Source organism: Condylura cristata, unplaced genomic scaffold (genome assembly GCF_000260355.1).
Source record: "Condylura cristata isolate star-nosed mole 26May11 unplaced genomic scaffold, ConCri1.0 scaffold00029, whole genome shotgun sequence".
Lineage (NCBI taxonomy): Eukaryota > Metazoa > Chordata > Mammalia > Eulipotyphla > Talpidae > Condylura > Condylura cristata.
In genome coordinates, this window is record NW_004567130.1 from 22,035,831 (window position 1) to 22,048,888 (window position 13,058).

Consider the following 13,058-nt stretch of genomic DNA (forward strand, 5'->3'; position numbering starts at 1 on the left):
GCAGACCCAGCTCTATCCGCTGCTGCACCCAGTTAGGGGCTGCCACAGTTCACTTACGGGGTCCCTGGGAGGGGGGAGACATGGCATGGCCGGACACAAGCAGATGCCTTTTTTGTCCTGCAGAAGGACTGGCTTCCTCCAGTGAACTTCAGAATCGTCTTGTGAAAGTCTTTAAAAATTCCTTTAGCCTGATCTTGATGGAAGTACGGTGATGTGAAACTTTCTTACTGCCTTTGTCCACACCCCCTACTCCTCGGGGACACCACATGGGCGGCATGCCCCCAGTCCAACAGGGAAGGCTTTAACTGTCACATTGGGAATATCCCGGTCTGCTTTTGATCATATACTGGCTTTCATGGCTTGCGTCTAGTTGTCTTACTGTTGTTTGTCCCGTAGTCACCTGCATCAAGTCGTTTTGGTTTTTATGACAGAGTATGTTTTTACTCTCAGATACTATCTGTCCCTTCTCTTGATTGGTTATTTTTAGTAGCTTGCTCTTAAGAAACTGCTGAGATTACTGTCTTCCTATGTGTAATACGGACGGGGAGCAAAGTCTAGAACAAAGTAATGTCTCTCTATTCTCAGACAATAAGAGGACTACAGATTTTTTGTTTACATCCCATACAATAACCATTATGGTTGTTACTGTTATATAGTTAGTATTTTAGATTTTTCCATGTATTCACCAGTGCTTTGGCATACCATACTTTATGTAACTCAGACTTTATCTAATCCTCTTCTGTCTGAAGGCTTCTTTGTTCCTTTAAATTCTCTTGGGGATGGGCTCAGTTTTGTCTTAAAAATTCTTTTTGGGGCTCTCCCTGGAGGCATAAAGGGTAAGGATGCAGCACTGCATGCCAGCCGCAGTTGCTTGATCCACCTCAGAGGTGACCCACAGGGCACAGCAGACCTCTCCTGACCTGCCCTCTGCTCCCCACTCTGTCTCTGGTGAAGCCTCTCACCATCCTGCACCTCTATCCTGTACCCAGTTCTGTATGCATAAAAATAAATCTTTTTAAAAAATCTTTTTATTTAAGATGCACTGATTTTTCTGATTTCAAGGAATTGGTTTGTCTCCACAACGCCGGAAAATACTTAGATTATAGCCGCTTCTTATTGTTTATGATCCTGCTCTCTTGAGGATTTTCAGATAACAGTGTTTTCTGGTTATTACTTTCTATGAAGAGTTTTCCCCTTTTTTTGAATAAAGACTTGGAGTCCTGGTTAAAGTGCACAGTGTTGGTGCCACTTGCCCTGCCCCCAAGGGTGTTTGACCTTTATGCTGATGACAAAGCTCTGTGGAGTTGGGGGGGGGCAGGAAGGCTTAGCTTGCATTATTGACTGTGGGCCCCTCTCCACCTCAGAATGCTCAAAACAAGGTTAGGGTCATTGGGGCAGCATTTGGTAGCTCACCTCAAGGCCTGAGCCATTTTATGTTTCTTCCAGAATTCCTACTGTTATCACTTTCGGCTTTCCAGCTCAGGAGCCTTTCAAAAAGATAGCTTTCATATTTTAACTAGCAGTTTTAGTTGATAATTTTGCCCTTTTTTTCCTGTCTAAAGACATGTGCTTAACTCAATTCCTAAAGTTAATGTGGGTTTGGACATTTCCCCCCCCCCCCATTCTCTCCCCTTTTACTGCTATTTTTCTAAATTGTATTCATTTAGCATGTTTGTGAACTGTTCTAGGGTAGGTCAGGCAATACGAGTAAATGCATTGAACCAGTTTTCAAAGACTCTAGAGAATCCCATGTATCCTTAGGACATCTGGCTTAATTGTTTTTGCTCTCCTGGGACTGTTTGGGAAGTATTTCCTTAAGAGAGAACACCTCAGACCCAGTAAATAAAATAAAGTCTCATTTTAAAGTACAGTTTACTTTTTTGTTTGTGATGTCTTTTTCTTGTTTTTTCTTTCTTCTGACTGGAAATGATCAAGTGTACTATCCAAGAATGTCTTAGCAATGTTCTCTCTTTAAAATATTTACAGTGGAAGTATGCGAGACTTAACAGCACAGGTTACTAGTGGTCTTCTGCAGTTTCCAGAAGTGACTATTCAGGCACTTGGAGAAGACGAAATAACATTAGAATCTGTGCTGCGTGGAAAGTTTGCTACAGGTAAAATAACATTGCTGAAAATTTACTGATTTGTTTGACAAATAATTGTTTAACAAGTTATTAATAAGTAATAATAAACATATTGCAGTTTCTTTAATGTGTAAGTGACTTAAAGCAGAACCTGGTTAGAGTGATCATAAATAGATATATGTTAACCACAGTGTAACAACATCTATTTATGGTTGGGGTATATTTACAATGAATCTCTGGGGGTTACAGTTCATTTTTCTTTATTAAAATGCCATAAAGAAAAAAAAAACTTTAATGTATTGAGTGTCTGCATTTGGAATGTAGGAAATATACATCTGATTTTCCTTTATAGTCAGTAAGTTTGACTAATGATCAGTTTGGGTTAGAATTTAAACAGTCTTAGAAGTGGAAAAATTTAATGTTTGGGTCCTGTGTGATTTGGGTAGTCTCATTTAATTCCCTTAAGCAAGATTTTAATATATGGATTTGATTATATTAACAGTAGAAAATCATAGCAAAGATGACATTGAATTGTGGGTTTCAGACTTGAAAGATATTACAGAAGACTTCTGAAAATGAATATAACAGCTATACTGTATAAGTATGTACAACAAAGTATATACATTAGTCACTTAGAAATTTTTATTGCTATTCTATTGAATAATAAAAGTAGTGTTGGTACTTTATGATATGCACTGTAACAACTTATAACTGAGGTATTAGACTTTTCTGTTATAGGTAGCTGAGAATCACATAGGTTAAATAGCTTGATCCCAGTCACAGAGATAGCAAGTGGTAAAGCAACAGTAAACGAGCTTTGAGCCTGTGTGCCTGGGTCCTCACTTTGCCCTATTACTTACTTAAATGATATGGAAATTGCCCCAGCTTAGTGTATCTCTACTTGGATGCATGATAGGCATCACAAATTTAGCCATAAAAGTTATTAACATTGTGTAGTTGCTCAAGCAAAAGTTCATGGTCTGGTCTTGATTCTTACTTATACCTTTTATCTTATTCAAGAACAAGCAAATCCTTTTAGTTCTACCTCTAAGATTAATCTCAGTCAAGCCACTATTCTGTGTTCATGGCTACTGACCAAGTGTGGGGTGTCATCTCCCATTACTGGCTGTTCTCCATTTGCTGCTGGAGTAACATTAAATCAGGCTGTCACTTTCCACTTTCAAGCCTTCTGTTTATACTTGGTACAGAGTAAAATCTAAACGTGCCTAGTAAGAAATGAAACAGGCATTCTGAGATTTCTATTGCTAGGCCAGTTATCTCTTTTTTCCCTCTGTTAGATTCCAAATTCTTCAGGGAGAATCTTACAGATTACATATACAACCCCCATGGCATGTAGTTTAACTGTTAATATATACTGAAATAAAAATAAGAGTTCTGGAGCTCAGCATATTTGGGGGTTCATGCTGGCTCTGGTATTTTTGTAGCTGTATAGTTTTGAGCAGATTAACTGTATAAAGGTTTAGTTGCCTCATCTCTATTTTGAGGTATGTCATGTGATAAATAAGATAATGTGAATAGGATGATGCCTTTATTGGCTACTTTATTATTCTAGAGGCCTTGCTCAATTTACTTTGTTCATTTGAGACCAAATTTATAAAACTTTATTTTATAAATACTTAGATTTTAATTTGGGGTGTGCAAAGTTTAATGTACTGTAAAAGAGATAAGTGCTCTCTAGTTTGTTGTGTAATGCAGTATTAGAATGAGTGACATTTTTTTTTTTCTTTTAGGGAAAAATGGACTTGCTTGCTTGGCTTGTGGCCCACAACTCGAGGTAGTAAATTCTGTAACAGGAGAGCGGCTGTCTGCATATAGATTCAGTGGAGTGAGCGAGCAGCCTCCTGTAGTCCTTGCTGTGAAGGAATTCTCTTGGCAAAAGAGGACTGGCTTGTTAATTGGACTGGAAGAAGCCGAAGGGAGTGTTCTCTGTCTTTACGACCTTGGTATATCAAGAGTGGTCAAAGCAGTTGTTCTCCCTGGAAGGGTGAGTGCGGTCACGGACCCGAGGCCGCCGTCCTGCTCTCCAAACTCACTGCTTCTGTGGGAACCCACTGAGGCGCACTTTGTGTTATTAGTTTCCTTATACGGAATCGTGATAGACTTGAGTAAAAACCTTAAAATGAGAAAGATGCTAAAGACATCAGAAGAACTTTAAAAGGGCAAAAAATTGAAAATGTAACTTTATCCTTGGGTAGAAAATAGCCATGTAAAAATGACATGTATCCTAATATTATAAGAAATATCAGCTGAGTCTTGTTCTGATGTCCACTGGTGTTACCTAATGGTACTGAAAATATAAAAATATAGTTATATCATTGTTTTTCTTTTGTATGAACACACAACCATGTGACTAGCATGTCTTCATTATGTTTCAAATTTGAATATTATATTTAATAATGAATCACTAAGATATGTATGTCTGCTATATGCCAGACATCTTATCCAGTGGTGATTATAGGTGTACTTTGGTTTCTCGTTTGATTTATAGCTATTCTTTCATACACGAGAAAAATGTATTTACAAAGATACACAAATACAAAATAGTAGAAGAGAATGCTTTCTATACACGATATGCTCCCAAAATGTACTTTATGTGTATACACATATATAATGTTTGTAATCATAGAATTGTGGTTTTACAGTTAAAATGGGTCTTAATAACAAAAAGCGGTTTTCTGTTTGGGGGCTTGATCCAATGAGATCCAGTAGCGGTCTGAATACTTCACAGCCCGGGGTCTGATACTATGCTCCTCGGCCCCGTCTGCAGTTGTGCGTTTCATGATTTCCGACATTAATTGCCACCCTACCTTAGCCAGTTTCTGTGAATTAGTAGGAAACAGGAGAATTGCAGTATAAAACATGGAGTATTAGGTACAGACATTTAAAACTTGACCTGTAGTGTGACGTGGGCCTGAACCGTGATTCCATAAAGAAGCTACAGCACGATTTTTAAGCCAGATTTCAGCCCTTGTTTAAGTGTCAGTAATGTGGTTAAGGCCAAGACTTTTTTTTGCAAAGTTCCTATTACATAGCACAGCACCTTTAAAGTTAGACCTCTTCAGGCTTTAAGACATAAATTTGATGCTTTCAAAAATGTATAGGCAGTCAAGTTTTTATGGAATGATTTATTTTTACTCTTAAGAGGAGAGTCTGTTTAATCATGGTGATGACTGCTGTAGAGATTTAAAGTGATAAAAATCTAGATTTGAGTTTTATACTTAATCTTTGTGTGACTTGAATTCAGCAACTAAAACTCAAGCGTGTTTTATCTTTAAACATGTGAAGTATAATTCTGTGTAGTTCACTATAAGAGTTTTTGTGAACATTCAATGACACCATTAGCACAGTGCTCGACAGAGCGTAAATGCTCCGTAATCGTTGTTAGTCCATGTTCACAACTTTTTATACATTGAAATAATGGCACAGTCCCTTTTATACCTAAAGATTTCATTTGTTATTCAAATGCATATCCTCAAGCATCAAATGAGGATTTATGATTCTTTATAGAAACTGCTTAAATCTACTATAGTAACTGTTTACATCTGTTGTGTTTTTAGTTATCATTTTGTAGAAAAAAAGCAAGTTATATATTCTGCTTTCTAGGTAACAGCTATTGAACCAATAATTAACCATGGAGGAGCCAGTGCAAGCACGCAGCATTTACACCCAAGTCTCCGTTGGCTGTTTGGTGTGGCCGCTGTGGTAACTGATGTCGGGCAGATCCTTCTTATTGACCTGTGCTTGGATGACTTGGCATGCAGTCAGAATGAAGTAGAGGCATCAGGCAAGTTGTCCCCTTAGCTTGAAACTAAAACGGATGCAGTGGGTTGGTGTTTGAAATAACAGTTTTATACACAGAAATTTTAATTGTTCAACTAATTTATTGGAGATTGTTATTGAAATCTGTTTCATCAGACTGCAAAAATGATGATTTTAAAATTGTGTTCACGTAAAGAATTTTTTTATTTAATCAGGCTGTTATTACTCTGAAATACCATTTGTACAGAAAAGGCAGGATGAATGATTACTACTTGTGAAAGTATTGATTTTCAAAGAAAGAAGCTATACTCATTTACTTCAGTAGTTTATTAGTAAGGTCTTTTATAGGGGCAGAGGCCAGGAACTCATAACTTTATATAATGATTTTCATTATTTATTTTTGATGTTCAGAATATTCTGGTAGTCTGACACATACCATTTGGACTTTGATAGCTTCCTAGATTGCTGTTCCATATGGATCATGCAGGTCCATCATTAATTTTCTGACCAAGACATGCAATTAACTCTTTATCCAAGGGGAGTACTTAGCTTCCTAGCTCTAAATTTGAATAGACACCATTGACTTCATGATTGTTACAGAGAATATTTGATAGGTTCTGTGAGGTTTTTAAAGAAGTTACGTGCTTAAATGTATTTTAAAAATTATTTCGATATTAATTTTTTAAACTAATCTTATTTAAATGACATCTGCTATGTCCTGCTTAATGGGTGACACGTTAACTTTTATGCTATTTACAGTTTGATAATCTTGTCTCATTTTCAAGATCTTGAAGTTATAACTGGCATCCCAGCTGAAATACCACACATCCGAGAAAATGTGATGCGAGAAGGGCGCCACCTGTGTTTCCAGTTAGTGAGCCCGTCGGGGATAGCTGTTTCCACTCTGAGTTACATAAATAGGACAAATCAGCTTGCTGTAGGCTTTTCTGATGGCTATCTAGCACTTTGGAATATGAAAAGCATGAAAAGAGAGTAAGTACAACTTTTGGCTCTTGCTTGATTGTGGTAGCTCCTTTATAATGTACTCAGAAATTATTGTGTATAAATTAGCATAAATAATAGAATAGAGTCACGATGGAGTATGAGTAATTTCTCATAGCATTAAACCAGAACTTGACATAAAGGGATGACTTAATAACTTAGCACAAGAATTCAGGTTGATTCAGTGTTTATGACATTTTAGTTAATTGTGTTCTAGTTTGCTGATGAAGCATGGCTATAACCCACATGTTTGTATATTATAAATTCTTTTCAGAAATACTTCCCCATAACCATGTGTACAAAGTAGTTTAGTGATGTTCTCAGTTGGAAGATAAAGATTTTAAAAATTAAAATGATCAAAAATGCCATTTTATGTCTTTATACTGTCAAAACTTCCTTCGAATATAACTGTTTTTGGTACTCTTTTATTACAGTTTATGCTTTTTAAATTGCAGAGCAATTAACCCCTTCATGGAGGAGGTAGGCCTATTGAGGGAGGCAGCAGATAGGCATTCCAGTTTTTTAACTTGATCTCTGTTAAGTTAGGCAGATGCCTATTTATCTCTTAGATCATCTGTTTAATACTAGTTTTCTCATTAGCTTTTGAAGGAATATTGAATTATTTTCTTAAGTAAGTTATCTTGTAAATGAGTCAATAAAATAGTGAACCTGAAATTTCTGCTTAGTCTTACCAGCATGTTGGTACCTATTTGAATTTAGTGATAATTATTTGCTAAATTTAAAGGGAATGAGAAATGAGAAGATTCTCTCAGTTTAAACTTGGCCCATTTCTAACTCTTGCAGTCCTTGATAATGTCAAAGTAGAATTATTGCAGACTCAAGCATTGAGTAGACTTGCGCCACCTCACACTTCTCTGGAGCGCCAGTGATGAGAGGGCTCTGCTGCTGCCAGCCCCTGCTCCTGGGCAGCTCCTGGGCAGCTCCTCTCGGCTGTCTGCTGGTACCCTTTGTCAGCTCTTTTCTTTGAATTGCTTATAAAGGAAAGTGGAGAAGCTGACCTCTTCAGTGTTTTCGCTGCCATGACTCATTTTGCTTTTCAAGGGGTTGATGGTAGCTCTTTGGATTCTAAGTGAACCCTGCTATGGTTGGGAAACTGTACCCTGAAGCAACTGAAGTGGAGGATTCTGTCTAGGGCTCCTCTCAGCGGCGAGCAACACATAGCGGAATCCATTTATGTAACTAGAATGTCTGGCTCACCCAAACATACCTGCTTGTGCTTTGGTAATTTTAACCCTTCCCAGTTTTACCTGGGGTAGTCTTGATGTCTTGCACCCTTGGTGTCTTTAAAGCTAGTGCTCCCTCAGTCACTGAATTTTAACCATGTGAACAGTAGTTGTTCTAAACCAAATTCTTACATGAGGCATCTTCTTCCTTTTTCATAAAATTTGAAGTTAAGATGAGGTGTACTAATTTGTTTGCCCAATATAGATACTTCACACAGTTAGAGGGTGGAAGAGTTCCTATACATGCTGTCACTTTTCAAGAACCTGAGAATGATCCTCGTAATTGCTGTTACTTATGGGCTGTTCAGTCTACACAAGATAGGTAAGTAAGCACCATTTTATGTTTTTAAAGGCATTGTCAAACATGGAGCAGTAGTTGATTTCTGTTGGAAATTTTTGTGCTCTCCAACAAAATAGTTCTCTGGTGAAGGCAGCATAATTGAGTGACTTTTCTCTTTATTTTTCATTTCTGTTCATTTTTCTATGCTGATCAGTGAAATGGTTAAATTTGGTTATAAGTATTGTGCTCTTAAAAACTCATTGTTTTCATTTGTGTCTCTTCCTGAGTCTGTACTACCTTAGAGTCTATTAAATTAGGTTCAGTTTTGACTTTTCAGTAGATCTTCTGACTTGGAGATTTTGTCTTAGTTTATAGTAAAGCGAGTGAATAAATGAGAAATTGCTTTGTCACTTTTGACATTTGTGGATTCTAGAGAAAAATTGAAATGAAAATTTATGGACAACTGTTGGTATACCCCTCACTGAGTCAAATCCGTATTTCTGCCCATCTGAGTGTAATGTAGGCCAGAAGCAGAAGTTTGAGGAACATGCCTATGAGTGGTTTATTTGATTGGGCGGTGGGGGCACTTAGCAAGACAATTTTTGTATTCCATTTTTCCTTTGAGTACTGCGCTCTAGGATGACAAGGTCTATATGTATATTATTATGAGTATTGATTTATTTTGTACTTTTCCTATATTCCCACACTAAAGTCTAGAGTTTTTCTCTATTAAGGTATTTTGGAACTTGGTTCATAAGTCTGTATTTATTTTTGCCATGTTCTCTTGATTTTATGAATTTCGTACAGTGTTAGTCTTTCCAGTCCTGTTAGTAGTGCCTACTTTGTCCATACTGTTCTTGAAGCTGTTTGAACTTCTCTGCTGCTAATTTTTTACTGAACCCTTGTGGACCATATACTTCTCATAGCCCTTTTTTTTTTTTTTTTTTTAAAGATTTATTTATTCACACAGAACTGGGGTACAGGCCAGAGATGTGGAGGGTGAGAGGATTCACCAGAGACAGAGTGGGGAACAGAACAGGCAGATCGACGAAGTACACTGCTGAGGGGAGCAGCGGGCGGGTCAGGAGAGGTCTGCCACGCCATGTGGTCACCTCCGGGGCAGGCGGGGATCGAACTCATGTGGAAGTGGCTTTAGTTTCTCAGTGCAGTGCTTTAACCCGCTGCGCCACCAGGGAGGGCCTCATAGCCCTTTTTTGAGGGAGTTTGCAGTGTTCATTGTACATGTAAAGCACAAATGAATGGTAATTTAAAATATGGGTAGGTTTGTGTTTTCCTTTTTTTCCTGCGGTGATGTCCCATATTTTCTTTATTATTCAGAACACATTGATTGAAACATAAGAACAATTTTCTAATGAATTTTAGACCACTTTCCTAGTGCTCTTTCTTTTAGTAGGGCAGGTTTGGCTTAATTTATACCTTGATTTACTTTGCATTTGTCAGCATTATTACTAACGTGAAATATTTTTGAAAACAGGTATTTGTGAACTTATCTGCTTTGATTTAGGCTCTTGAATTAGTAGGTCATACACCTCTTTGAGAGTTCATGAAAGCTATGATATGTATTGGCATTTATGTACATATGTATGTATATATGTATATAATGGTTTAAACATGGGGTTGAACAATGAGTTGACACATTTTGAGTTCTGTAAATTGTATGCAAGAGGAATTACAACATATGCATGTATAAACTGCACATATAGACACAATCCATATAAACGAACTACATATATACATATAGAAACAATATGTACACACTAGCCACACATATAGTGGGGCATGTTAAACAGATGTCAATAAGCCAGTGTACAGTTTGTGGGAGTTCATACACTGCCTTGTTAGGTTAGATGTGAGTAAAATTAGGGCAGGTATGGGGAGACAGCAATGGGAATATCTGTGAGAAAAGCATGCAACATGCTTAGTAACATGTCTCAAGGAAAAGCAAGATGGGTATTATGACTAGGGTACAGATTAATCATAGTTGTGGCCAAAAAGGTAGATCTGGCTTACAAAGGGAGGGTGTATAGGCCGGCACAAAGACATTGTTTGAGTTTGACCTGGCTGCCCCAGATAAATTAATGTCTGGGGTTAAGGCCTACACTACACATTGGTATGTTTTCGAAACCCCTCCAGTGGTTCTAATAATAAACAACCAAAGTTAAGATCATTGGCCTCAAGGATGACTGCGAATAGCTAGAGAAGAGAGCTGGAATTATTAGCGATAACTATTGGAGTTTGAGAGCAAGAGAGCAGAGCAGCCAGCAGAGGAATAAGAATAGCGCAGTGTGAGGAATGTTAGGAGAGTGGTGTGTGAGCATCCAGGAGTGTCCAAATGTCAGCTAGCAGGAATCAGTTCAAATTCAGAGGCCCAGCTTGGACGCTGTCCTTAGTACTTACTGTGCACTGTAGCAGATCGCACAGTTGGTATCTTTAGGTCATATTGTTATTGTACGGCCCCCATCCTCATGATACAGGGCAACATCTTCACTTTAGGTTGAAGACTAACAACTGTAACAAGAATCCAGGAAGAAAGAACAAAGGACATTGTGTCCCTTAAGAACATTTTCTTAAAACTGTCATGAAATTAATTATATTTACACTCCGTTGGCCAGAACTTGGCCATGGGCCCAATGCCCTAGCTGCAGAGGAATCTGGGAAATGTAGTATACTTTAGGCAACTATGTGCCTAACTTCAAAAATACCTATTGAAGGGAAAGAATATTGTCTAATAATTAATAGTTTCTGCAGTGTAGATAACAGCTAAAGTATTCGAAGTTAGTCACTATAAAAAAATCACATATTTCAAAGAACTGTATTTTGTGAAAACAGCCAAATAGACTAAAATCTTCAGTGACCTCACTTTTCTTAACATGCTCTGAATATTGTATGCACACTAATTTTATTTGTATAACATGAGATGCTTAATACTAATACGATTTTTAGTGGTTTTCTTCAACTAATTCCTATTTCTTTCAGTGAAGGGGATGTTTTGAGTTTGCATTTGCTTCAGCTGGCCTTTGGTGATAGAAAGTGTTTGGCATCAGGACAAATCTTATATGAGGTAATGGTAATGTAGTCTAATATTAAATTACTGTTTTTTGTTAGCCTATTTTAAGTGCTTGTTTTAGAATATTAAAAGTTATTCTTACTTTCAAGTTAATACTATATTCGTGGTATAATGAAAGCAGTGTTAGATTAGGGATCAGGAGTCTAGCTATTTCACTTCTCCAACCATCCTTTCTGTCCAATATGAGGATTTGGATTAGAATAAACCTGTGACCCAACTGGTATTCAGAAAAAAATAAAACTACTATGTTGCACTAACATATCAAACAGTAAGTCATGGGGCAGCTTTATAAACAGTTGCATCTTAAAAATATAAAAGAATAGAAGGCATCTAGCTTCTCAAGTTACTGTTGAACTGCTTGAAGTCTGAGGAAATAGTGGGGGTATTTGGCAGACTCTCACATTCCTTCGTTAGCACTGGCTTTCAAACATAGTTTCAAGCGTCTGTCAGACTTCAAGGGAGCCATGAATTCCCTGGATTACATGTGGCATTTTTATGGTTATACATTTTTCTTGGGCAAAGTCTCAGAGATTTTGTCAAAACAAGTTAAGGTAATCAGTGGGGAAAATATAAGAACTATTCTATCACAAGAAATTTCAGTGAAAACACTGCAGTGAATTTTTGGCTTTAGAGTATCCACGTATATATAAAGTCAGTTATCAGTCCAGTTTACACTCCAGCCAGTTGTACATGAAAGTTCCCATGTTTTAATAACAGCTTTAGGAGATTTATTGGTAATTTTTTCAAGAGATTAAGGTTAGCCTTTTGTTTTATGCCATATAAAAACATTTTAGAGCTCTTTTCAGTGTTTTATTTTCTTGAGTCTTTTAACTTTTTGGTGTTTTTTTCTTTGTGCCATGTGAAAAATTTGGAAATAATTGAGAATGATTTTTTTGTTTGGAATCCTAGTAATACATAGATTTGTGTGAGTCTTATTATGTTTCTTTCAGGGATTAGAGTACTGTGAAGAAAGATACACAGTGGATCTCACAGGTGGCATGTTTCCTTTGAGGGGACAGACCAGTAATACCAAACTGTTGGGATGCCAGAGCATAGAGAAATTTCGATCTCATGGGGACAGGGAGGAAGGCATGAATGAAGGTTGGTTAAAAGTACTTTAATTATATAAATCACATTGTTTCTTGATCTAATACATAAGGTAGGTTTTGGTTTCTAGGGTTCCTACGATTAGAATACTAATTACAGAATTTATTCAGGCTATATGAGATACAGGAGTGTCTTAATCCCCCAATTGCTGTTGACTAGTGTGAATTAAGACTTAGGAACCACTCTAGAATAAGAACTGTGTATCCCCTGTATTTTCTGAGCCCATGGCAAATAAGCCTTTACCTTGAATTTTTTTTCTGTTTATACTTCCTGGTAAACAACATGGCACATTAAAGTTGCATAAATTTTAGATCCCAACATGGATTTAAATCATAGCTCTGTCTCATTAAGTGTCATCTTTGACAAGTTAACGTTTTTGAGCTTGTGTTTCCTACCTGTGGGTGGGATAACAACCTTTTGCAAAGGGTAGTTGCCCACACAATCACATTAACTGTGATAATGAGTCAGGTTCA

General features: G+C 37.2%; 1 protein-coding gene across 4 annotated transcripts in view; it reads left to right on the top strand.

The window, feature by feature from the left end:
• The first annotated feature begins 1,992 nt into the window (after nucleotides 1–1,992).
• AHCTF1 (AT hook containing transcription factor 1) overlaps nucleotides 1,993–13,058 on the top strand; it is a 47,643-nt gene continuing 36,577 nt past the window's right edge. For all 4 annotated transcript variants that reach the window (XM_012731103.1, XM_012731104.1, XM_012731105.1 and 1 more), the window contains exons 1-7: nucleotides 1,993–2,114; nucleotides 3,836–4,089; nucleotides 5,709–5,889; nucleotides 6,650–6,857; nucleotides 8,316–8,432; nucleotides 11,388–11,472; nucleotides 12,429–12,579. In XM_012731103.1, the coding sequence (XP_012586557.1) occupies nucleotides 1,994–2,114; nucleotides 3,836–4,089; nucleotides 5,709–5,889; nucleotides 6,650–6,857; nucleotides 8,316–8,432; nucleotides 11,388–11,472; nucleotides 12,429–12,579 (1,117 nt within the window). In that variant the 5' untranslated portion in view covers nucleotide 1,993. The remainder of the gene's footprint in view (nucleotides 2,115–3,835; nucleotides 4,090–5,708; nucleotides 5,890–6,649; nucleotides 6,858–8,315; nucleotides 8,433–11,387; nucleotides 11,473–12,428; nucleotides 12,580–13,058) is intronic.